This window comes from Nerophis ophidion, linkage group LG14 (genome assembly GCF_033978795.1).
Source record: "Nerophis ophidion isolate RoL-2023_Sa linkage group LG14, RoL_Noph_v1.0, whole genome shotgun sequence".
Taxonomy (NCBI): Eukaryota; Metazoa; Chordata; class Actinopteri; order Syngnathiformes; family Syngnathidae; genus Nerophis; species Nerophis ophidion.
In genome coordinates, this window is record NC_084624.1 from 22,350,442 (window position 1) to 22,376,299 (window position 25,858).

General features: G+C 37.9%; 1 protein-coding gene across 1 annotated transcript in view; it reads right to left on the reverse strand.

Annotated features, from left to right (window-relative positions):
• Positions 1 to 7,421: 7,421 nt before the first annotated feature.
• The window catches only part of pax3a (paired box 3a), a 69,709-nt gene continuing 51,272 nt past the window's right edge, over positions 7,422 to 25,858 (reverse strand). The window contains 2 exon segments of the mRNA XM_061921118.1: positions 7,422 to 8,308; positions 21,970 to 22,233. Coding sequence (XP_061777102.1) covers positions 8,291 to 8,308; positions 21,970 to 22,233 — 282 coding nt within the window. The 3' untranslated portion in view covers positions 7,422 to 8,290.

Sequence of the window (25,858 nt, forward strand, 5' to 3'; positions counted from 1 at the left end):
ATGTGTATATACATGTATATAGGGCTTCACGGTGGCAGAAGGGTTAGTGCGTCTGCCGCACAATACGAAGGTCCTGCAGTCCTGGGTTCAAATCCAGGCTCGGGATCTTTCTGTGTGGAGTTTGCATGTCCTCCCCGTGAATGCGTGGGTTCGCTCCGGGTACTCCGGCTTCCTCCCACTTCCAAAGACATGCACCTGGGGATAGGTTAATTGGCAACACTAAATGGTCCCTAGTGTGTGAATGTGAGTGTGAATGTTGTCCGTCTATCTGTGTTGGCCCTGCGATGAGGTGGCGACTTGTCCAGGGTGTACCCCGCCTTCCGCCCGATTGTAGCTGAGATAGGCGCCGAAAGGGAATAAGCGGTAGAAAATGGATGGATATATGTATATATATGCATGTATATATGTGTGTGTATATATATATGCATCTATATATATATATATATATATATATATATATATATATATATATATATATATATATATATATATATATATATATATATATACATATATATATATATATACATATATATATATATATATAAACGCATACCCCGCCTACCGCCCGAATGCAGCTGAGATAGGCTCCAGCGACCCCAAAAGGGACAAGCGGTCGAAAATTAATGTGTGCCATAATATTGCAGGGGTCCTCAGGAGCTTTCAAATCCGGCCCAGCAAATATCACCAAAAAATGCAACCATACAATTTAACAGTAAACTACCAGAGGCGGTTCCACCACATTCTGAGTGGCTAAGTCGGTCATAATGCCTGCTCTGTGTCTAAGGTTAGGGTTCAAATCCCAGTTAGGGTAAATAGTTCCATTGTATATTTTGTTTACATAATTATTTTTCATGATAATGTCCAATACAAGAACTACTTCATAAAGAGGATCGGTGCCCTACTTTTATGTCATTTCTACAATTGCATCCAAAGCTACAATTAACATTCCTCCCAGACATTGTCATTCAAAGCATTCTTTAGCTTTTCTTTCCCAATGGGAAACATGTCTTTGTCCTCTTTCCTTCACTTTTACTTTGAGCGCTTGAAAGCCGCATCGTCTCTCGGACTGTTGTCACCTCTGGTCAAGTAGTCTACTCATTTCAAAGAGGCTAGACGTCAAAGGTTAAGTTGTCTCCAGTGTGTTGCTGCTTGACTGACACGCGATTTAAAGCTTTCCTAGTTCTCTTTTTAAGTCATTGTGTCTTACAACTTTAGCACTTTTTGGAGAAATATGACAAACTCGAATGGCATTTAGAGCTGTGTGAATCTCTGGATTCTGTTACTAGGACTTTTTTAATAGAGAAATGTAAGAAAAGACAACCTCATCCCACAATATGATGAACAAGTGGGACACAAAGTGTGTACCCACACTAACATGATCCATAGTACCTTTAAGTCAATGCACTAACCCTGAATTAAGTACAAAACCCAAAAGTAGTGATGTTGGCACCTTGTGTAAATTATAAAGAAAAAGAGAATACAATGATTTGCAAATCCTTTTCAACTTATATTCAATTAAATAGACTGCAAAAGACAAGATATTTAATGTTCCAACAGAGAAACTTCATTTGTTTTGCAAATAATCATTACTTAGAATTTAATGGCAGCAACAAATTGCAAAAAAGTTGTCACAAGGGCATTCTTACCACTGTGTTACATGGCCTTTCCTTTTAACAACACTCATTAAACGTTTGGGAACAAAGGAGACACATTTTTGAAGTGGAATTATTTCCCATTATTGCTTGATGTACAGCTTAAGTTGTCCAACAGTCCGGGGTGTCCGTTGTGCTAATTTAGTCTTCATAATGCCCCACACATTTCCAATGGGACACAGGTCTGGACTATAGGCCGGCCAGTCTAGCACCCGCACTCTTTTACTATGAAGCTATGCTGTTGTAACACGTGACTTGGCATTGTCTTGCTGAAATAAGCAGGGGCGTCCATGTCAAGGTTGCTTGGATGACAACATATGTTGCTCCAAAACCTGTATGCACCTTTCAGCATTAATAGTGCCTTCACGGATGTGTAAGTTACCCATGCCTTGGGCACTAATACACCCCCATATCATCAAGGATGTTGGCTTTTCAAACTTGAGCCTAGAACAGTCCGGATGGTTATTTTCCTCTTTGGCCTGGAGGACAAGACATCCACAGTTTGCAAAAATGATTTGAAATGTGGACTTGTCAGACCACAGAACACTTTTATACTTCGCATCAGTCCATCTTAGATGAACTCGGGCCCAGCGAAGCATTTCTGGGTGTTGTTGATAAATGGCTTTGGCTTTGCATATCAGAGTTTTAACTTGCACTTACAGATGTTATGACCAACTGTAGTTACTGACAGTGGTTTTCTGAAGTGTTCCTGAGCCCATGTGGTGATATCCTTTACACACTGAGGTCGCTTTTTGATGCAGTACTGCCTGAGAGATCAAAGGTCACGGGCATTGCCGCTTACGTGCAGTGATTTCTCCAGATTCTCTGAACCTTTTCATGATATTACGGACCGTAGATGGTGAAATCCCTAAATTCCTTGCAATAGCTTGTTGAGAAACGTTGTTCTTAAACTGTTGGACAATTTGCTCATGCATTTGCTGACAAAGTGGTCACCCTTGCGTCACCCTTGTTTGTGAATGACTGATCATTTCATGGAATCTGCTTTTGTACCCAATCATGCCACCCACCGGTTCCCAATTAGCCTGTTCACCTGTGGTATGTTACAAATAGACGATAGACCTAGTGCTTGTCAGAGGTATCACCGTTTCCAAAGTTACGATACTCCCGTATACTAAAGTATTGTCCGATCATTACTTTATAAAATTTGAGGTTCAGGCGCATGTTCGTTAAACTAATAACAATAATAACTGCTATAGCAGCCGCAACATTAATGCTGCCACAACGACGACTCTTGCTGACCTACTGCCCTCGGTAATGGCACCATTCCCAAAGTATGTGGGCTCTATTGATAACCTCACTAACAACTTTAACGACACCCTGTGAGAAACCATTGATAACATAGCACTGCTAAAGTTAAAAAAGGCTCCAAAAAAGCATACCCCGTGGTTTACTGAAGAAACTAGAGCTCAGAAATTATTTTGTAGAAAGCTGGAACGCAAATGGTGCACGACTAAACTTGAGGTGCACCATCAAGCATGGAGTGATAGTTTAATAACTTATAAACCCATGCTTACCTTAGCTAAAACTAAATATTACTCAAATCTCATCCACCTTAATAAAAACGATCCTAAATTTTTGTTTAGTACAGTAGCATCGCTAACCCAACAAGGGACCCCTTCCAGTAGCTCCACCAACTCAGCAGATGACTTTATGCAATTCTTTAATAAGAAAATTGAAGTCATTAGAAAGGAGATTAAAGACAATGCGTCCCAGCTACAACTGGGTTCTATAAACACAGATACGACTGCATATACGGCGGATACTGCCCTCCAAAATAGTTTCTCTTATTTTGGGGAAATTACATTAGAGGAATTGTTACAAACTGTAAATGGAATAAAAAAAAAAAACATGTTTACTTGACCCACTTCCTGGGAAACTTATCATGGAGCTCTTTGTATTATTAGGTCCATCAGTGCTAAATATTATAAACTTATCACTTTCCTCGGGCACTGTTCCCCTAGCTTTCAAAAAAGCGGTTATTCATCCTCTCCTTAAAAGACCTTACTTCGATCCTGACCTCACAGTAAACTACCAACCGGTGTCTCACCTTCCCTTTATTTCGAAAATCCTCAAAAAAATTGTTGCAGAGCAGCTAAATGAACACTTAGCGTTTATGTGAAACCTTTCAATTTGGTTTCAGGGCAAATCACTCTACTGAGACAGCCCTCGCAAAAATGACTAATGATCTATTGCTAACGATGGATTCTGATGCGTCATCTAAGTTTCTGCTCCTCGATCTTAGCGCTGCTTTCGATACCGTCGATCATAATATTTTATTAGAGCGAATCAAAACACAAATTGTTATATCAGACTTAGCCCTGTCTTAGTTTAACTCTCATCTTACTGATAGGATGCAGTGCGTCTCCCATAACAATGTGACCTCGGACTACGTTAAGGTAACGTGTGGAGTTCCCCAGGGTTCGGTCCTTGGCCCTGCACTCTTCAGCATCTACATGCTGCCGCTAGGTGACATCATGCGCAAATACGGTGTTAGCTTTCACTGTTATGCTGATGACACCCAACTCTACATGCCCCTAAAGCTGACCAACACGCCGGATTGTAGTCAGCTGGAGGCGTGTCTTAATGAAATTAAACAATTGATGTCCGCTAACTTTTTGCAACTCAACGCCAAAAAAACGGATTGAAATAAGTGTTTGACGAGCATTCCTCAACTTTTTTTTGTCTTTTTTTGCCACTTTTGCCAGCTTTTTTGAAACATGTTGCAGGCATCACATTCCAAATGAGCTAATATTTGCCCGAAATAGCAAAGTTTTCCAGTTCGAATGCTAAATATCTTGTCTTTGCAGTCTTTTCAATTGAATATAGGTTGAAAAGGATTTGCAAATCATTGTTCTTTGTTTTTATTTACCAATTACACAACGTGACAACTTTACTGCTTTTGTAGAAGGATTGATTTCATGTTCAAAACAATGTGGCTGTAGTGTATAAAATATTTTTACAGCAGCGTTTGGGAGACAAAGGAGAAGGGATATAACAACATTTTAGGGGTTAAGGAAATCTAAAAGTCCAAGACAGAAGAGTGTTTACATGTGACACATGAATGACACCAGCAGCTGCACACCTGATCCCCCAATAGTGGCAGCGTTACAGACTCACCAGTAGTTTTTGGAGCCTTTTGTGGCGCTGACCAGTGGCGTTTTCTTTTGGACGGGGGGCTGGGTGCAGCGGGAAGGCCTCTGAACCCTGCACAGTCGTGTCAGTCTAGTGACTGATGTCCAGTGTCTGTGGGCCACCGGGTAATTTACAGCGGCTCTGCTTTAGTCATTAAGGGGTGTGACGGCACCCCTAGAGAGCAGGAATTTGTCCAAAAGGAGCGGTTATGAAACGGGATATTTGTTTATGATGGAGAGCTTGCAGGAGTGTGCAGCAGTTGTGTGAAAAGAAGGGGAATGTTTTGAACTTTTAGCAACATATTTTTATCATTTTTTACAATGATAAAAAGATCAACCGTTTTATATCACAACTTTGTTTTTTTTTAGAACAGACATTCTATTTAATTTTTTTTTTTCGACCTTTAACATCAAATTTGTCGCCGCCATTATGACATGCAGTGCTGTTTTTAAATGACCGTAAGTCTTGAACTATACCAAGTATTTTATTGGTTGAAATCTGCAATTTTGAGTGTTATCAGAGTTATTACTGTAATCTATGTCTCAGCAGCTCTGACCTGGAACAAAACAGAGAGGGCGGGGTTTGTTTTCAGAGCAGCCAGCCACAAACGTATGTGTCAGGAACGCATGCAGAAGCACATTTTTACAACAAGTTTCAGCTTAAAAGTGATAATACCGTAGTTCCTCGAATTGCCACCGGGGCGCTAATTAATTTAAAACCTCTTCTCACTCCTGCGCTTACCAAAGGCAGGCGGTAAAAGTAAGCATGCGCTAATTATTTTAAAACCTCTTCTCACTCCGGCACTTACCAAAGGCATGCAGTAAAAATTTGAGTGTGATGTAAGCTTGGACCTTAAATCCTACTGAATAGCTCTTAATCTTTTTTCCTTTATGCGATTTCAAATTATCGGTATTGAAATCAGCCTCCTCCATTTTGAAAATGATGACAGGGGAAGTGTCACTTGTGACGTCACGAGTTTGACCAGGCGGTTATTTTGCGAAGCGAGTTTGACCCGGCAGTAATTCAATGCAGGCGCATACTAAATGCTCTGCGGCAATTCAAGAAAATACGGTATATCATACTGTATCTGTTTGTTACATTTTTGTTGTGTTTTGCTTGATTGTAAAAGATGTCTATGGAGGAGCCATGTTCATATGTTGTTAATATTCAGTCTTTTCTTGTTCATAGTTGATATTGTAAATCCCACTTTTTTTATTTTAATGTTAATTTTGGGTGTACCATTCAGTAAAAAACTGTAAAATTCCCTTCTGTTTTTTTGAGGTTGTTTGTCATAACTTTTTTAGGATACTATCGGACATTGTGACTTTTGGTATTAGTGTTAATGAAAAAAGGGACCCAAACACACATACTGTACAGCAGATTTTTACAGCTAAACGAGTACATATAATGTATACACACATACACACTGGCCCCCCCCAGAGACTTTTTTCTCTCAATGTGGCCCCCAAGTCAAATTATTTGCACAGTTGTTTTAGAGCCACCTATTAAAAATCACAACTTACTTTCAATCAATCAATCAATCAATGTTTACTTATATAGCCCTAAATCACTAGTGTCTCAAAGGGCTGCACAAACCACTACGACATCCTCGGTAGGCCCACATAAGGGCAAGGAAAACTCACACCCAGTGGGACATCGGTGACAATAATGACCCAGTGGGACGTCGGTGACAATGATGACTATGAGAACCTTAGAGAGGTGGAAAGCAATGGATGTTGACCTTTACATTTTGTTGTGTTTTGTTTGATTGTAGAAGATGTCTATGGAGGAGCCATGTTCATATGTTGTAAATATTTAGTGTTTTATTGTTCATAGTTAATATTGTAAACCTCACTTTCTTTAGTTTAATGTACATTTTGGGTGTCCATTCAGTAAAAAACTGTAAAATTCCATTCTGTTTTTTTGAGGTGGTTTGTCATAACTTTTTTAGGATACTATCGGACATTGTGACTTTTGGTATTAGTGTTCCTGAAAAAAGGGACCCAAACACACATACTGTACAGCAGATTTTTACAGCTAAACGGTTACATATGATTTATACACACATACACATTGGCCCCACCAGACACTTTTTTTCTCTCAATGTGGCCCCCAAGTCAAACTATTTGCACAGTTGTTTTAGAGCCACCTATTAAAAATCACAACTTACTTTGACCTCCTTTACATTTTGTTGTGTTTTGTTTGATTGTAAAAGATGTCTATGGAGGAGCCATGTTCATATGTTGTTAATATTCAGTGTTTTATTGTTCATAGTTAATATTGTAAATCTCACTTTCTTTATTTCCATGTACATTTTGGGTGTCCCATTCAGTAAAAACATTTTAAAATTCCATTCCGTTTTTTTGAGGTGGTCCGTTATAGCTTTTTTAGAACAATGTGACTTTTGGTATTAGTGTTCCTGAAATAAAGGGACTCCAACACACATACTGTACAGCAGATTTTTTACCGCTAAATGTCTACATATCATTTATACACACATACACCCCCCCCCCGACACTTTTTTTCCCTTAGTCAAACTATTTGCACAGCTGCTTTCGAGTCACCTATTAAAAATCACAACTTACTTTGACCTCCTTTATTATAAATAGTAAATAGTGCTGTATTGTACACAAAACATTGTATGCCAAATGAAAGTCGTAACAAAAAAACATGAACATTAAGACTTATTTAAGCACTTACGATAATGTAATTACAGAAGACACTAAATAAATAGAAAATATCCGCAAGTTCCTGAAGAAAACTAATTCAACACATGCAAAATTATTTAAAAAATACAAAATGTATCCACCAGTTTTTTCTTCTTCCTCTTTCTTGTCATTTGGCTTATCAAGTTTACAGCGGGCGATGCACTCGACCCAAAATTGGGTCGTTTAAAATGAAAAAGCGGAGTACTTGGAGGACATGTGGCGTGCGCTCGTTCATGAGGTATGAAGGTATTGCACTTTCTTTGGGTCGCAGTGGTGCACTCTGGGTAGATTTACTCGACGTCTTGTTAGCTCTGAAGAACATCTGGAAAAATCCTTTCTTCCTCTGTTAACTTATAGCAAAAATGATGTCAATTATTTCGAAAAAAAAACGAACTTCCTTTGCAGGTTGTAGGTAACTGTTAAGGGAAGGTGTACATTATTTGAATGTAGGGTATTGACCAATGCGGAAGGTCACATGTTGTGACGAATGCATTGGGAGAGAAAAAAAAGTCAGCCTCATGTTGCAAAAATCAAATCTTGAAAGTATTAAGTCGGTCTCTCCCACTCGCCCCTTTTTTCCTCTTCAAGCATGAACATGCGGGCTTGGGTCTGAGGAGCATGACGGGGTAACTGGAGAGGCTGCACCTAATTATTCCAGTGCACCATCAGTCTACCTCCATGGAGGTGGGGGGTTATTCGGGGAGGAACACACCTCGGGTTGGCCTCTGGTCGGCCTGGGCTTGGTTGCAGAAAGCCGGGTACCAAGTGGAGGGTTTAAATGATGAAAGGCACCTGAAGATGACACGGAAAGAGAAAAAATGAAGGTTAAAGTAAAAAGTACGGCGTGAGTGTCTGTTGAAATAAAAAGTGGTCGGTCATTTTTTCTTAATAATGATCTGGCAGCAGCCAGCGTCATCTCACAAGACCCGCAGGTGCCGTGATTGTCAATCAAGTGACGAAAGTGACGTCATTGATGATCAATAATTTTTAGGTCTATTTTTTTAATGCCTGGCAGGCGATGGACTGACACACCATCCACCGCTAGTTCACCATCCACATAATGGGAACTCCTGGTTTCGATCTACAATGACATGTACTTCATCTTTAAAACCAGCCTGCACGTACACAGAGCCCTGGGAACATTATTAAAGAACGAATGCACGTCTGTGCTGCTGAAACCCAACACTGATAGAATTATAACGTGTTCAGCAACATGGTGATGTACTACATGCGTACTTGCCAAACCTCCCGATTTTCCCGGGAGACTACCGAATTTCAGTGTCCCTCCCGAAAATCTCCCTGGGGCAACCATTCTCCCGAATTTCTCTTGATTTCCAAAGGGACAACAATATTGGGGGCGTGCCTTAAAGGCACTGCGTTTAGCGTCCTCTCTCACCTGAAAAGGAGACTATTATACAGTGGGGCAAGTTCTCCCACTTAAAATGATGACAGAGGTCTGTAATTTAATCATAGGTACACTTCAACTGTGAGGGACAGAATGTGAAAAAAAAATCCAGGAATTCACATTGTAGGAATTTTAAAGAATTTATTTGTAAATGATGGTGGAAAATAAGTATTTGGTCAACCATTCAAAGCTCTCACTGATGGAAGGAGGTTTTGGCTCAAAATCTCACGATACATGGCCCCATTCATTCTTTCCTTAACACGGATCAATCGTCCTGTCCCCTTAGCAGAAAAACAGTCCCAAAGCATGATATTTCGACCCCCATGCTTCACAGTAGGTCTGGTGTTCTTGGGATGCAACTCAGTATTTTTCTTCCTCCAAACACGACGCGTGGAGTTTATACTAAAATGGATACATGGATGATACAGTAGAGGATTGGGAGAATGTCATGTGGTCAGATGAAACCAAAATAGAACTTTTTGGTATAAACTTAACTCGTCGTGTTTGGAGGAATGGAGCTATTTCTCAGCGTTTGTTTATTCCAGCCGGCACGTTAGTACACTGACACACAACATCTGGATTCCCATCATGCATTGCTTCAAAACTGCGGCAAGTAGTTATGTCCAAAAACGTAACAGAGATGAAGCAGAAGAACAAAGAAGAGACATGGCGACGACGAATAAGAAGTAGAAATACGCTCGCAAGTTCCGAAATTATTGGAAAAAATAAGGGGTACAAACGAAGGGGACGGGGTATGCTGCCTGTAAATTTTTCAGATCAGACCTCTCCATTGAACACGGTGGCCGAACGGATATACTCATTCATAAAATCGTCACGCACGAACGAGCCAAGGATACGTGCCTAAAGTGCAAAGACGTGCGTGTGCTGCTGAAAAACTCTTGTGGAATGATAAAGTATTTAATGATGGATATAGTGATTATAGTACATGTGTAATAAAGTGTATATTGTCGTTAACGTCAATACACACTTGACGCTACATCATGTTTTTTTAGTTGCTTTGGTCGCTTTTTACGCGCGTGCACGGTTCCGTTTACAAAAATGGAAGCAACACACATAAGTTGACTTTGTGATTTGTCGTTAAACAGGGACTAAAAACATTAGATAATGTTGCATTTTTATATGACACAGAGCAAAAGGTCTTGCTTGTCAAAGTTGTCCCATCGGGAGGGGATTCCACAGCGATCGTATCTAAAACAGCTGACTGTCCTTAGCGCCAGCGGTACTGTCGCACAGCCCTTTTTGATGTCTTTTTTTTTTTTAATTAATGCAAAGTGAAAAGAGCAGCATGTTTATGTTCAAACATACAGTAAGTCCTCTTATAGAGTGTTTAAAGGCAGCAAGGCAATAGGATCTGATTGTGTTGGTGACCTGGATAGTAGTTCAAGTTAACTACAGTATGTAAAACAGGGTGGATTCAAAAAGTGTATACTTCATTTCCCTTTTGCTATGATATATGTTTATTTTAATTTTATTTTCTTAATTCAATTTTCTTTTTTTGTGAAATAATAATATTGCCATTGAGCACAGGACTGTTCTCTGGAGATATGTATGTATATGAAGTACTACATGTATGATATAGAACTGACCATGACATAAGTATGTATATGATGTACTACATGTATGTTATGGAACTGACCATGACATAAGTATGTATATGATGTACTACATGTCTGATATAGAACTGACCATGACATAAATATGTATATTATGTACATGAATGGTATAGAACTGACCATGACATAAGTATGTATATGATGTACTACATGTACGATTTAGACCTTACCATGACATAAGTGTGTGTATGATGTACTACATGTATGATATCGAACTGACCATGACATAAGTGTGTATATGATGTACTACATGTATGATGTAGAACTGACCATGACATAAGTATGTATATGATGTACTACATGTACAATTTAGACCTTACCGTGACATAAGTGTGTGTATGATGTACTACATGTATGATGTAGAACTGACCATGACATGCATATGTATATGATGTACTACATGTACGATTTAGACCTTACCATGACATAAGTGTGTGTATGATGTACTACATGTATGATATAGGACTGACCATGACGTAAGTATGTATATGATGTACTACATGTATGTTATGGGACTGACCACGACATATGTATAAATTGTACTACATGTATGATATACAACTGTCTGTGACATAAGCATGTACTGTATATGATGTACTACATGTATTATATAGAACTGACCATGACATAAGTGTGTATATGATGTACTACATGTATGATGTAGAACTGACCATGACATAAGTATGTATATGATGTACTACATGTACAATTTAGACCTTACCGTGACATAAGTGTGTGTATGATGTACTACATGTATGATATAGAACTGACCATGACATGCATATGTATATGATGTACTACATGTACGATTTAGACCTTACCATGACATAAGTGTGTGTATGATGTACTACATGTATGATATAGGACTGACCATGACGTAAGTATGTATATGATGTACTACATGTATGTTATGGGACTGACCACGACATATGTATAAATTGTACTACATGTATGATATACAACTGTCTATGACATAAGCATGTACTGTATATGATGTACTACATGTATTATATAGAACTGACCATGACATAAGTGTGTATATGATGTACTACATGTATGATATAGAACTGACCATTACATAAGTGTGTATATGATGTACTACGGGCTTCACGGTGGAAGAGGGGTTAGTGCGTCTGCCTCACAATACGAAGGTCCTGCAGTCCTGGGTTCAAATCCAGGCTCGGGATCTTTCTGTGTGGAGTTTGCATGCTCTCCCCGTGAATGCGTGGGTTCCCTCCGGGTACTCCGGCTTCCTCCCACTTCCAAAGACATGCACCTGGGGATTGGTTGATTGGCAACACTAAATTGGCCCTAGTGTGTGAATGTGAGTGTGAATGTTGTCTGTCTATCTGTGTTGGCCCTGCGATGAGGTGGCGACTTGTCCAGGGTGTACCCCGCCTTCCACCCGATTGTAGCTGAGATAGGCGCTAGCGCCCCCCGCGACCCCGAAAAGGAATAAGCGGTAGGAAAATGGATGGATGGATGGATGATGTACTACATGTAGGATATAGAACTGACCATGACATAAGTACGTATATGATGTACTACATGTAGGATATAGAACTGACCATGACATAAGTACTTATATTATGTACATGAATGATATAGATCTGACCATGACATAAGTGTGTGTATGATGTACTACATGTATGGTATAGAACTGACCATGACATAAGTACGTATATGATGTACTACATGTATGATATAGAACTGACCATGACATAGTCAATAAACAAAGTCATACTTGGGTGGGAAGTGGACTAGAGAATGTTTAAGAGCAGGTGAGAATGGAAGGTGAGGTCTGAGGTTGAACAATAAATCCTCCAAAAAACAGGTAAAGATCTCTGGGGACCTCCTCTTGAACCCAGCATGGTTGGCTGAATCTCTCTCGTTCTGCTCTGTTGATCAATAACTAAATCTGACCTCCGCTTGGACACATGGTTCCAATACCGGCCTGCCAAGGGTCATAATCGCCCCCCTGTTAAAGAGCCCTCACTCTCACACACACACACACACACACACTCATATTCTTGTATTTCTTATCTTCTTGAGACCTGAGAAAAGTGTCTACAAGAATGTGTACTTACGACATTAACACATACTATGCAATTATAGAAAAGCTTGTTGTGAAAAATTAGTTGGAATTTTAACAAGAAAACGATCACAATTTCACAATAAAAATTTTGAATTTTGTTAGTATTATAATAAAAGTCGTCATTTTACTCAGCGCAAGTCAAAAGTTTACAAGAAAAACTGAACATTTGTACAATATTATGAAACAAGTTAGAATTTTACTAAATAACAGTCCCAATTTTACAAGGAAAGCCTATAATGTTGGCAATTTTATGAAACGAGTCGTAATTTTCCTAGACAAAAGTATAATTTTTTTTAAGAAAACTTTAAAATGTTGGCAATATATTGATAATAATCAGAATTTTACTTGGCAAAATTACGACAAAAGTCATCATTTTACTCAAAAAATGTCACTGTTTTATAAGAACAACCACAAAATTGGCAATATTGTGATGAAAGTCGGAATTGTATGACAAATGTCACCATTTTGCATTGAAAATCATAATTTTACATAAAAAGTAATAATTTTACATAAAAAGTCATAATTTTACGAGAAAATATTGCAATATTACAGAAACAGAAAGAATATCAGAAATTGTTCCCAATTTTGGAAGACAAAAGTCGACACATTGTGAGAAAAAGACTGCTTTTAGTTTTTTTTTGTTTGTAATTGGTTTTTAGTATTCATTATTTACTTCAAGTTAATACAGTATGTCTCTTTATAAATATTTTTTTTATATTTGTATTCATTTTGGCCAAAAAGGGCACATTTCAATTTCTTACACACACTTGTTATTTCATATTTTGAACAGAGAGGGAGCACTTTTAAAAACGACACATAGTCCATTTGAAAAAGCCCTACTTTTTGGGACAACCCAAGTTTTGATAGATTTCACCACCAGGGGGGCAAATAAGATCTCAATTTTTTGTTTTTTGTAATTTGCTTAAAACCGATGACAAATGAGTCACAGACCACAGATGGCCCCTGTGCCACATTTTGCCATCTTATGGTCACATATGTGACGTGGGTTGTCTTACGTCAGCACCGGAAGTCTTGAAATCAGCTGTTCACCTGGCAGGGTTTTTGGGGGATGAATAGAGAAGTCCTCCTTTAGCAACCATCTTGTTTTATCATATATTGCTGCCTTTGCAATGTTTACTTCTGTATGCACATCAAATCAACCAAAAATCCTGACTGTGGAGCAATGTTCACAGACTGTAGTATTTGGCTCTCTATTACAGTGTTTTTCGACCTTTTTTAAGGCAAGGCACATTTTTGTCAAAAAAATATCCGGAAGCACACCACCAGCAGAAAACGTTAAAAAAGGTACTTTGTGTTAGCAAGCAAGGCTATTTACGTTGTTGCTATCCTTCTTTGTGTGGAGATTGTAGATTGTCGCGTCACGTACGGATGTACTTTATGGACGCCATAAGTTTTTGCTATCGTCCAGCATTCTGTCTCTGTTTACTTTGTAGCCAGTTCAGTTTGACTTTCGTTTTGCGTAGCCTTTTCCTTTCCCTTTAATTCATTTTGGGTTTAAGCATTACATACCTTTTATACCTTCACACTGCCTCCCGCTGTGGTCTGCATATCGGGATTGATTGATTGATTGAGACTTTTATTAGTAGATTGCACAGTACTGTACATATTCCGTACAATTGACCACTAAATGGTAACCCCTGAATAAGTTTTTCAATTTGTTAAGTCGGGGTCCACGTTCACAACAAACCATCCTTGTCTCACCCGACACATTCTAACTTTTACAAAGCAATGCTGCCACCTCCTGACATGGAGTATCACGTGGTTACCCAGCCAAGGTTTACACGGCACAGACACTACGCAACGGCACATTATTGGCAGATTATAATTATAGATTTGCAAAAAATATTGTTGGCATAAATTAGGGGAAGTTGCATAATTTCCCACAGCACACCAGACCAGGGGTCAGGAACCTTTTAGGTTGAGAGAGCCATGAAAGCCAAATATTTCAAAATGTATTTCCGTGAGAGCCGTATATTTTTTAAACACTGAATACAACTAAATGCGTGCATATTTAAGTAAGACCTGTCATGTCTTTGTGATCATGTTCTGTTTAGCTATGTTCGGTTTTGTTTTTGACTTCATTAGTTCCTGTTTTTGCACACCCTGGTTTGTTTTTGTTTCCATGACTACCAATCAGTTCACCTGTTTTCACGACTCACGCACCTGATTTACTTGATCTGATGTACCTGTTGTCAATCACCACGTCACTATTTAAGCCTGCAGTTGCCAGGCAGTCAGCCTGGCGACATCACCTTCTACTCACCCTCTATCACCTCCTACACACCTATGTCATCCATTCCGATGATCCATGCTCTTTCTCGGTACAAGTAAGTTTTTCATGCCACAGTTTGTAATTTTTATTTTATGTCCACAGTTCTCCCATTGTGCGAGTTTTAGTTTTCATAGCCAAGTTTTTAACCTCCACCGAGAGCGCCTTTTGTTTATACCCTTTGTTTTTGTAATATTTTTGAGTTAAGATTAAAGATGTCATTTCCTTCACGCCCTGTCCGTTCCAATCGCTTTGCACCACGGGAAAACAAACCACACCATAGTCCAGGTCTTGACAAGACCAACATTTTTAGAGTATAATAAGTCTCTTATTCTTTTGAATAACATTGTTATTTTAGATTTAACCAAAAATAAATATATTACTTCTTACCGTTAATGCGACATCTTGGACAGGTGCGATAGAAAACGGATGGTTGGATTAAAATGCATGAGAATGTTTTATCAATCAATCAACCAATGTTTACTTATATGATTTGAACGTATTTTTTAACACTGTGATTACCATCGTGATTATTAATTACTTATCATGTTAAGCAATGTCAGCTAAGATTTATCTGAGAGCCAGATGTAGTCATCAAAAGAGCCACATCTGGCTCTAGAGCCATAGGTTCCCTACCCCTGAACCAGACAACATCTCACGGCACACTAGTGGTTGAAAAACACTGCTCTATTAGATGGAATGGCTTTCCGTATTGGGACCATGATTTCGGTCCTAACTTGTTCACCGGTCCTCAAATGGACGGTACTCTTCCTTGTTGATGTCTCAAGAAGGGTAGAGATACAAGAACACACACACACACACACGCACACACACACCATGTGGCTCTCTCTAAATGAATGCGATCAAGATGTAGCCAGTGAACATGTGCCGGTGCAGGAGCCACCCACTCCCCTCCTGTCCTGTCAAACACACTTTTTAGTGGCTTCTCTGTAAATGAGAGCAACATGGGGGTCATTACATGGATAGGTGAGCCTCATCATCACGGGGTTAAGAGAGGACAGTGAGCGTAGGTCCCCACAAAACGCTTCAGCGGCGTGGGCTGATCCTAATGTAAACGGAGGGAACCTGCTGCAATTTCAGCACGGACGGAGCGAGCTGATTTGATGATGTGGGACTCATCAGGAAGGGTCCGTGTAATTAGCGTGGTTTACGTTGGGTGGAAATCCTAAACGTGAGTAGCGCAACCCGAGCAAGCGATGAAAAAATGTGATTAAGAAAAGAGAAGGAATATTTCACTGAATGTCAATCAGTGGCTGGAATGGTAACAAAATGGGAGGAAAATGTTGGTATTCCCTTTATCTAGAGCCTCACCAAAATACAATTGGATTTTCTCTTGGTCCATGTGCCACTCTCCTACAAAGTTTTTATTATTACTAATATTGATTATGTATTATAGTGTTTTGGGGTTAACTTATTTTTACACTTTAACAAACCACAGCAGTTTGACTGACAGATTACCTAGACCTATTTTTTTTTTTTAAAGGTCTTCAATTCAGGCTGGATCAGCGGTTCTCAAACTTTCAAAGTACCACCGTAATGACAAATATTAAAACACACTAGCTTAGTAGGCCTAAGTGTTTGTTAAAACAGGACGGGTTTTATTAATCAAGTGTATTTTTTTTTTATTGCCTCTTACCATGAATTGATTAACATGGACCCCGACTTAAACAAGTTGAAAAAACGTATTCGAGTGTTACCATTTAGTGGTCAATTGTACGGAATATGTACTGAACTGTGCAATCTACTAATAAAAGTATCAATCAATCAATCAATCAAAACATTTTGCACAGTTCGAACAGTAACACTGTGTTGGAAATATAGGAAAATCTGGTTCATTATTTGTGGTACTGTCTGAGAATAAAAGAGTCTAAAACAACAAAAGAAGCAATCAGGTACTTAAATATAAACATCCCAATGACAAAGCAAACTTGTATGACCAACATACACGTTTGCATTTGTATCCATTTAGTAATGTGTCATTAAAAAGTAAAAATGCATTTCTTTCAATCTGCATAACGAAAACGGTAAAATTAAAAAAATTGATGGATGTTGATAGTCCACCTAATACGGACTGGTACACACACATAATACATACTGACTGGTGTACACTCATGATATATACTGACTGGTATACACACATAATACATACTGACTGGTGTACACACATGATACATAATGACTGGTATACACACATAATACATACTGACTGGTGCACACACATAAATACACCCTGACTGGTATACACACATAATGATTAGAGACTGGTATACACACATAATACATACTGACTGGTATACACACATAATACATACCGACTGGTGTAGACACACAAAACACCCTGACTGGTATACACACATAATATTTACAGACTGGTATACACACATAATACATACTGACTGGTATACACACATAATACATACTGACTGGTGTACACACATAAATACACACAGACTAGTACACACACATCATAATTACAGACTGGTATACACATAATACATACTGACTGGTATACACACATAATACATACTGACTGGTGTACACACATAAATACACAGACTAGTACACACACATAATAATTACAGACTGGTATACACACATAATACATACTGACTGGTGTACACACATAATACATACTGACTGGTGTGCACACATAAATACATACTGACTGGTATACACATAATCCTTACTGACTGGTAAACACACATAATACATGCTGACTGGTATACACACATAATACATACTGACTGGTATACACACATAATACATACTGACTGGTATACACACATAATATATACTGACTGGTGTACACACATAAATACATACTGACTGGTATACACACATTATACTTACTGACTGGTATACACACATAATACATACTGACTGGTGTACACACATAATACATACTGACTGGTATACACACATAATATATACTGACTGGTGTACACACATTATACTTACTGACTGGTATACACACATAATACATACTGACTGGTATACACAGATAATACATACTGAGTGGTATACACATATGATACATACTGACTGGTGTACACACATAAATACATACTGACTGGTATACACACATAATACATACTGACTGGTATACACATATGATACATACTGACTGGTGTACACACATAATACATACTGACTGGTATACACATATGATACATACTGACTGGTGTACACACATAAATACATACCGACTGGTATACACACATAATACATACTGACTGGTATACACATATGATACATACTGACTCGTGTACACACATAATACATACTGACTGGTATACACATATGATACATACTGACTGGTGTACACACATAAATACATACTGACTGGTATATACACATAATACATACTGACTGGTATACACACACTATACATACTGACTGGTATACACACATAATACATACTGACTGGTGTACACACATAATACACACTGACTGGTGTACACACACAAATACATACTGACTGGTATACACACACTATACTTACTGACTGACTGGTATACACACATAATACATACCGGCTGGTTTACACACATAATACATACTGACTGGTGTACACACATAAATACATACTGACTGGTGTACAATCATAATACATACTGACTGGTATACACATATGATGCATACTGACTGGTGTACACACATAATACATACTGACTGGTATACACACATAATACATACTGACTGGTATACACATATGATGCATACTGACTGGTGTACACACATAATACATACTGACTGGTATACACACATAATACATACTGACTGGTGTACACACATAATACATACTGACTGGTGTACACACACACATACATACTGACTGGTATACACACATTATACTTACTGACTGATATACATACATAATACATACTGGCTGGTTTACACACATAATACATACTGACTGGTGTACACACATAAATACATACTGACTGGTGTACAAACATAATACATACTGACTGGTATACACATATGATGCATACTGACTGGTGTACATACATAAATACAAACTGACTGGTATACACACATAATACATACTGACTGGTATACACATATGATACATACTGACTGGTATACATACACACATAACACATACTGACTGGTATACACACATAAATACATACTGACTGGTATGCACACATAATATCTACTGACCGGTATACACACATAATACCTACTGACTGGTATACACACATAATACATACTACAGGTGTACACACATAAATACTGTACAAACTGGTATACACACGCTGTGGAAAAACTGCATTTAGTTTAGGTAATAATAAGTCACATATTGGAAAATGGGATCGATAATTTAAATTAGTTTTCACTGTAAAAATTTACCTTAAATATAACTTCTTTGTATTCTTGTGGTAAATATTGGACTCAATGTGTGCCCTGCCTACCGCCCGAATCCAGATGGGATAGGCTCCAGCGACCCCGGCGACCCCTAAAGGGACAAGCGGTAGGAAATAGGTGGATGTATGGATTGTGTTGTCAAGCTGATGAGATGTTATGCCACTGTGACACCATTGTTTTTTTTGTTTTTTTTAATCATTACAATGTTTTATAAATGGCTGTGATGACAATGTAAGGGAGGGATTTTTAATCACTGTTATGAATACTGATACTGTTGTTGATATTCTTCAGTTTTGTTTGACTACTTTGGATTGTTTTGTGTCACGTTTTCTCAGTTACTCCGTTGATTGCTATTCTGATTGTTGCTGGCTTGGAATTGGAATTGTACTATTATTGTGTATTCCATCCATCCATCCATTTTCTACCGCTTATTCCCTTTTGGGGTCGCAGGGGGCGCTGGCGCCTATCTCAGCTACAATCGGGCGGAAGGCGGGGTACACCCTGGACAAGTCGCCACCTCATCGCAGGGCCAACACAGATAGACAGACAACATTCACACTCACATTCACACACTAGGGCCAATTTAGTGTTGCCAATCAACCTATCCCCAGGTGCATGTCTTTGGAAGTGGGAGGATTGTGTATTATTTTGTTGAAATTATTAAAAAATAAAAAATAAAAATAAAAAAAAATAAAATATATATATATATATATATATATATATATATATAAATACACATTAAATATATAGATACATTAAATATACATACATACATTATATATACATATACTGTATATATACATACAGACATTTTATATATATATGTACTGTATATATACATACATACATATACATACATGCACACATACATTATATATATATATATATATATATATATATATATATATATATATATATATATATATATACTGTATATTTATACATACATACATTATATATACAAATATATACTGTATATACATACATACAGTATATATATATATATATATATATATATATATATATATATATATATATATATGTATATGTGTGTGTTTGTACAAGCGGTAGAAAATGGATGGATGGATGGATGTATATGTATATATATATATATATATATATATATATATATATATATATAATTTTTTTACACAATTTTTAATACACGGTATATACAGTATATATATATTTTTTTTCATATATATATACTGTATCTTTTTGACTATAAGGCGCACTTACAATCCTTTCATTTTCTCAAAACTCGACAGTGCGCCTTATAACCCGGTGCACTCTAATGTGCAAAAAAATTATGGTTGTGTTTACTGACCTTGAAACTATTTTATTTGGTACATGGTGTAATGATAAGTGTGACCAGTAGATGGAAGTCATACATAAGAGATACGTGTAGACTGCAATGTGATGGTGGTAAACAACACCAAAACTTGAAATGTTAATTTGAAAATATAGAACATTACACACGGCACTCAAAAATCGGTAAGGTATGAAGCTATTTTGATGGATTGTCGGCGCATTAAACATACAAGTATTATTATGGTGTGTGTATAAGGGCCGCAAAAGGGCACCTATTAGCAGACATTATCTGGTGTATTGTTTCGCAATATTATTAAAAAACAACTTTTCTTACCTTCTGGTCCCTATTGATCTGTATTTGGGATCTGCATAAGTCCTGAAAATGTGCACGCGTCCGCAATTGTCTATCGTGCCGACACCGTAGTAGATAAACTTCTTATTTTTCTCTATCTTCTTATATAGCTTCTTATCTTCTGCTGTTGCCATTTTTAATATAAAGTAGTGTAAAGTTTGTACTTATATTATATCTGTAAGTAGACTCGCTATGGACGCACTAAAACATACCAGTGTAGTGAGTTTACATTATTCACCCAAGGAACTTTAGTTATTAGAGTGTTCCAGTCAGAAGTTTTTTCACAGGACAAGTTTCCGGCGTTGTTATTGCACTACTGAGCCACGGATGAGGAGATGCTGCTCCGTTATTGATTGAAGTAAAGTCTGAATGTCATTAAAACAGTTAACTCCATCTTTTGACACTTCTTCCACCCCCATCCTTGCACGCTACACCGTTACAACAAAGATGACGGGGAGAAAACGATGTCGAAGGTGAGTCATGTAAATAAGACCGCCCACAAAACGGCACATCCTGAAGCGACTGTCAGAAAGCGACTTGAAGATGAACTGTAAAACATCATCTATGCAACATTTTGACCAAAATACCACCATTACATGTTATGTAGACCACAAGGAAGTCTTTTACATTTAGATAAAAATCATAATATGACCCCTTCAATGCATCTTATGAATTGGTGTGCCATTTGTATGAAAATAGACCTGAATAGACCTGGTCATTGGCAGTGCGCCTTATAATCCGGGTCCGAAAAATACGGTGTAAAGCCTTCGTTAAGTTATTCTTTGGTGTACCACTTTGATAATCACCGGGCTAGATCATATACTGTATAGTCAAATTGTTCCCATAATTACCGCTAAAAATAAAAAATACGTTTTTAAAAAAAAAGGCAAAATGTAATGATAATAGCCTGTGTCACCCTTATAACACATTGCTGACATGCAGTTTTATATTTAAATACATCTGTGAATGCCTACCTTGCTCTGGGTGTATTGTCCGTACTGGTACGGCGGATGGTGGTCTACAGCGTAGGCCGGCGAAGTGTAGGAGGGCGGGCAGTAAGACTGCGTGCTGGGCAGGGCGGGCATGCTGGTCAGACCCGGTAAAGCCTCCAGTCGCTGGGAACCGTGACAGCTGGTGGCCATGCCGCCGTTAGGCTCCAAGCCTCCGGTTAAAGGGGAGAGAGCGAAGTCACTCTGGGGCTGATGAGGCACTCCTCCTGGGTTCAGAAGACCCATCACCTGTTGGGGAGGGAAGTTGTGTGGTTAGAAGAAAAATACATCAAGTATTACTGTTCATTGTCAAACGCTAACCTCCTGCAGCGTCACATAGTAAGTCACAAGTTTAGTAATACAGGTAAATATGTTTACTTGCTGATGAGAATGAAGCTACAGTCGATGCCATGTCTACACTAAGTACGTACTAAGTACTAAGCCCCTGTCAGCCACACTAAACTATCGTTTAAGGTAGCCCTCCTCGGACTATTTTTTACACGGGTAAGTCAGCCGTGTATTTCTTGAATCTCCGGCTCATAGACTCATCAATCGTGTGGACTCATCGATCGTTTACAAACTGAGTTCGGAGAGGAAGTGACGCCAGAAAGACCACGTCCCAAATAAGAATTGACGTCAGAAAGAACGCGCCAGAGCCAGCTTCATAATAAAGAGGTTTCGTAACTCGGAGCCAACCACTGGAAATGTGAAGGGCGAGTCATCCAGACATGGCCGTGTTTCTCCTTCCTCTACATGTACACTACAGACACTTGTGGAAATCACACATGAATACCTCAAGACAGGGGTCGGGAACCTTTTTGGCTGAGAGAGCCAAGAATCCAAATGTTTTAAAATGCATTTCCGTAAGTGCCATATAATATTTTTTTCAACACTGAACGCAACTAAACGCGTCCATTTTTAAGTAAGACCAACATTTCTAGAGTATAATAGGTCTCTTATTCTTGGTAATAACATTGTTATTCTGAAGCTAGCTATTGAAGGGGCGTGGCCTGCGGGCCTGCAGTGAAGCGGGGTGTGCCAGGAACGGCCTCGAAATCAGCGACAGGTGCGTAGATGGCCCACATGGGCCTTGTTATCTAATCACCTGTCGCTCTGTTATAAGCAGCAGCCAGGTGGAGAGACAGGGTTGGAGCTGGAGCCAGAGTGCGAGCGAGAAAAAAACAGAAAAAGACAACTGCTGGAAACTATTGAAAAATAAAACAATATTGTAACCTAAAACAGGCTCTCGTGTCGGTGCTTGGTGGTGTGAAGAACCCCCCCCAGGAGAGAAAGCCCCACACTAACCAATAAATAACTTCTTACCATTAACACAACTTCTTGAACAGGTGCGGTAGAAAACGGATGGATGGATTGAAAATACATGAGAATGTTTTATATTTTCAACATTATTTCTACCACTGTGATCACAAGTGGAATTATTCATTACTTATCGTGTCAAGCAATGTCAGCTCAGATTTACCTGAGAGCCAGATGCATTCATCAAAAGAGCCACATCTGGCTCTAGAGCTATAGGTTCCCTACCCCTGCAGTAAACTAAAACAACAATAAAAATGCATTTTCTTTGCCAAAATAATCAACCACTTGACAAGTCACAATTTCTGCAACTTTGTAGTATTTAGATTGTGGCTTTTGTGTGACATGTTCATTGTTCAAAATCTATATCTTTGTGAAAATTGTTGAACACTTTTAGCATAATCTTGCTAACCAACAAACAGTAAACTATCCATCCATCCATTTCCTACCGCTTATTCCCTTTGGGGTTACAGGGGGCGCGGGAGCCTATCTCAGCTACAATCGGGCGGAAGGTGGTGTACACCCTGGACAAGTCGCCATCTCATGGCAGGGCAAACAGTAAACTAAAACAACAATAAAAATGCATGTCCTTTGCCAAAATAAAAAACACTTAAAGGATATAATATCTGCAACTTTTAGCGTAATCGTGCTAGCTAGTATTCAGTAAACTAAAACAACAGCACAAATGCATTTCCTTTGCCAAAATAGTAAAACACTTGACAAGATACACTTTCTGCAACTTTGTAGTATTTAGATTGTGGGTTTTCTGTGACATTTTCACCGTTCAAATTCTATATCTTTGTCAAAATTGTTGAACACTTTTAGCGTAATATTGCTAACTAGCAAACAGTAAACTAAAACAACAATAAAAATGCATTTCATTTGCCAAACTAGTCGAACACTTGACGAGTTACAATTTCTGCAACTTTGTGGTATTTAGATATTGGCTTTTGTGCGACATTTTCACTGTTTAAATTGTACGACTTTGTCAAACTTGTAAAACACTTTTAGCATAATCGTACTAACTAACAAACAGTAAACTAAAACAACAATAGAAATGCATTTCCTTTGCCAAAATAGTAAAACACTTGACAAGATACAATTTCTGCAACTGTGTAGTAATTAGATTTTGGCTTTTGTGTGACATTTTCACTGTTCAAATTCTATATCTTTGTCAAAATTGTTGAACAATTATAGCATACTCCTGCTACCTAGCAAACAGTAAACTAAAACAACACTAAAAATATATTTCCTTTGCCAAAATAAAAAACACAAAAGGATATAATTTCTGCAACTTTTAGCGTAATTGTGCTAGCTAGCAATCAGTAAACTAAAACAACAACAAAAATGCATTTCCTTTGCCAAAATAGTAAAACACTTGACAGGATACACTTTCTGCAACTTTGTAGTATTTACATTGTGGCTTTTCTGTGACATTTTCACTGTTCAAATTCTATATCTTTGTCAAAATGTTTTAACACTTTTAGCGTAATATTGCTAACTAGCAAACAGTAAACTAAAACAACAATAAAAAATCCATTTCCTTTGCCAAAATAGCCAAACACTTGAAAAAATACAATTTCTGCACCTTTGTAGAATTTAGATTGTGGCTTTTGTGTGACATTTTTACTTTTCAAATTATATATCTTTGTCAAAATTGTTGAAAATATTTAGCATAATCATGCTAGCTAGCAAACAGTAAACTAAAACAATAGAAATATATTTCCTTAGCCAAAATAGTCAAACACTTGAGAAGATACAATTTCTGTTTTTTGTGGTATTTAGACTGTGGCTTTTGTGTGACATTTTCACTGTTCAAATTCTTTATCTTTGTCAAAATATGTAAATACTTTTAGTGTAAATATGCTAACTAGCAAACAGTAAACTAAAACAACATTAAAAATTTCCTTTGCCAAAATAGTAAAACACTTGACAAGATACAATTTCCGCAACTTTGTAGTATTTAGATTGTGGCTTGTGTGTGACATTTATACTGTTCAAATTCTATATTTTTGTCAAAATTGTCCAACACGTTTAGCGTAATTGTGCTAACTCGCAAAGAGTAAACTAAAACAACAATAAAAATTAATTTCCTTTGCCAAAATAGAAAACAAGTGAAAGGATATAATTTCTGCAACTTTTAGCGTAACCTTGCTAATTAACGAACAGTAAATTCAAACAACAATAAAAATTAATTTCCTTTGCCAAAATAGAAAACACTTGAAAGGATATAATTTCTGCAACTTTAGCGTAATCTTGCTAATTAGCGAACAATAAACTAAAACAACAATAAAAATGCATTTCCTTTGCAAAAATAGTCAACCACTTAAAGAGTTACAATTTCTGCAACTTTGTGGTATTTAGATTGTGGCTGTTGTGTGACATGTTCACTGTTCAAAATGTAGATCTTTGTCAAAATTGTTGAACACTTTTAGCATAATCTTGCTAACAAGCAATCAGTAAACTATCCATCCATCCATCCATTTTCTACCGCTTGGGGTTGCAGGGGGCGCTGGAGCCTATCTCAGTTACAATCGGGTGGAAGGTGTTGTACACCCTG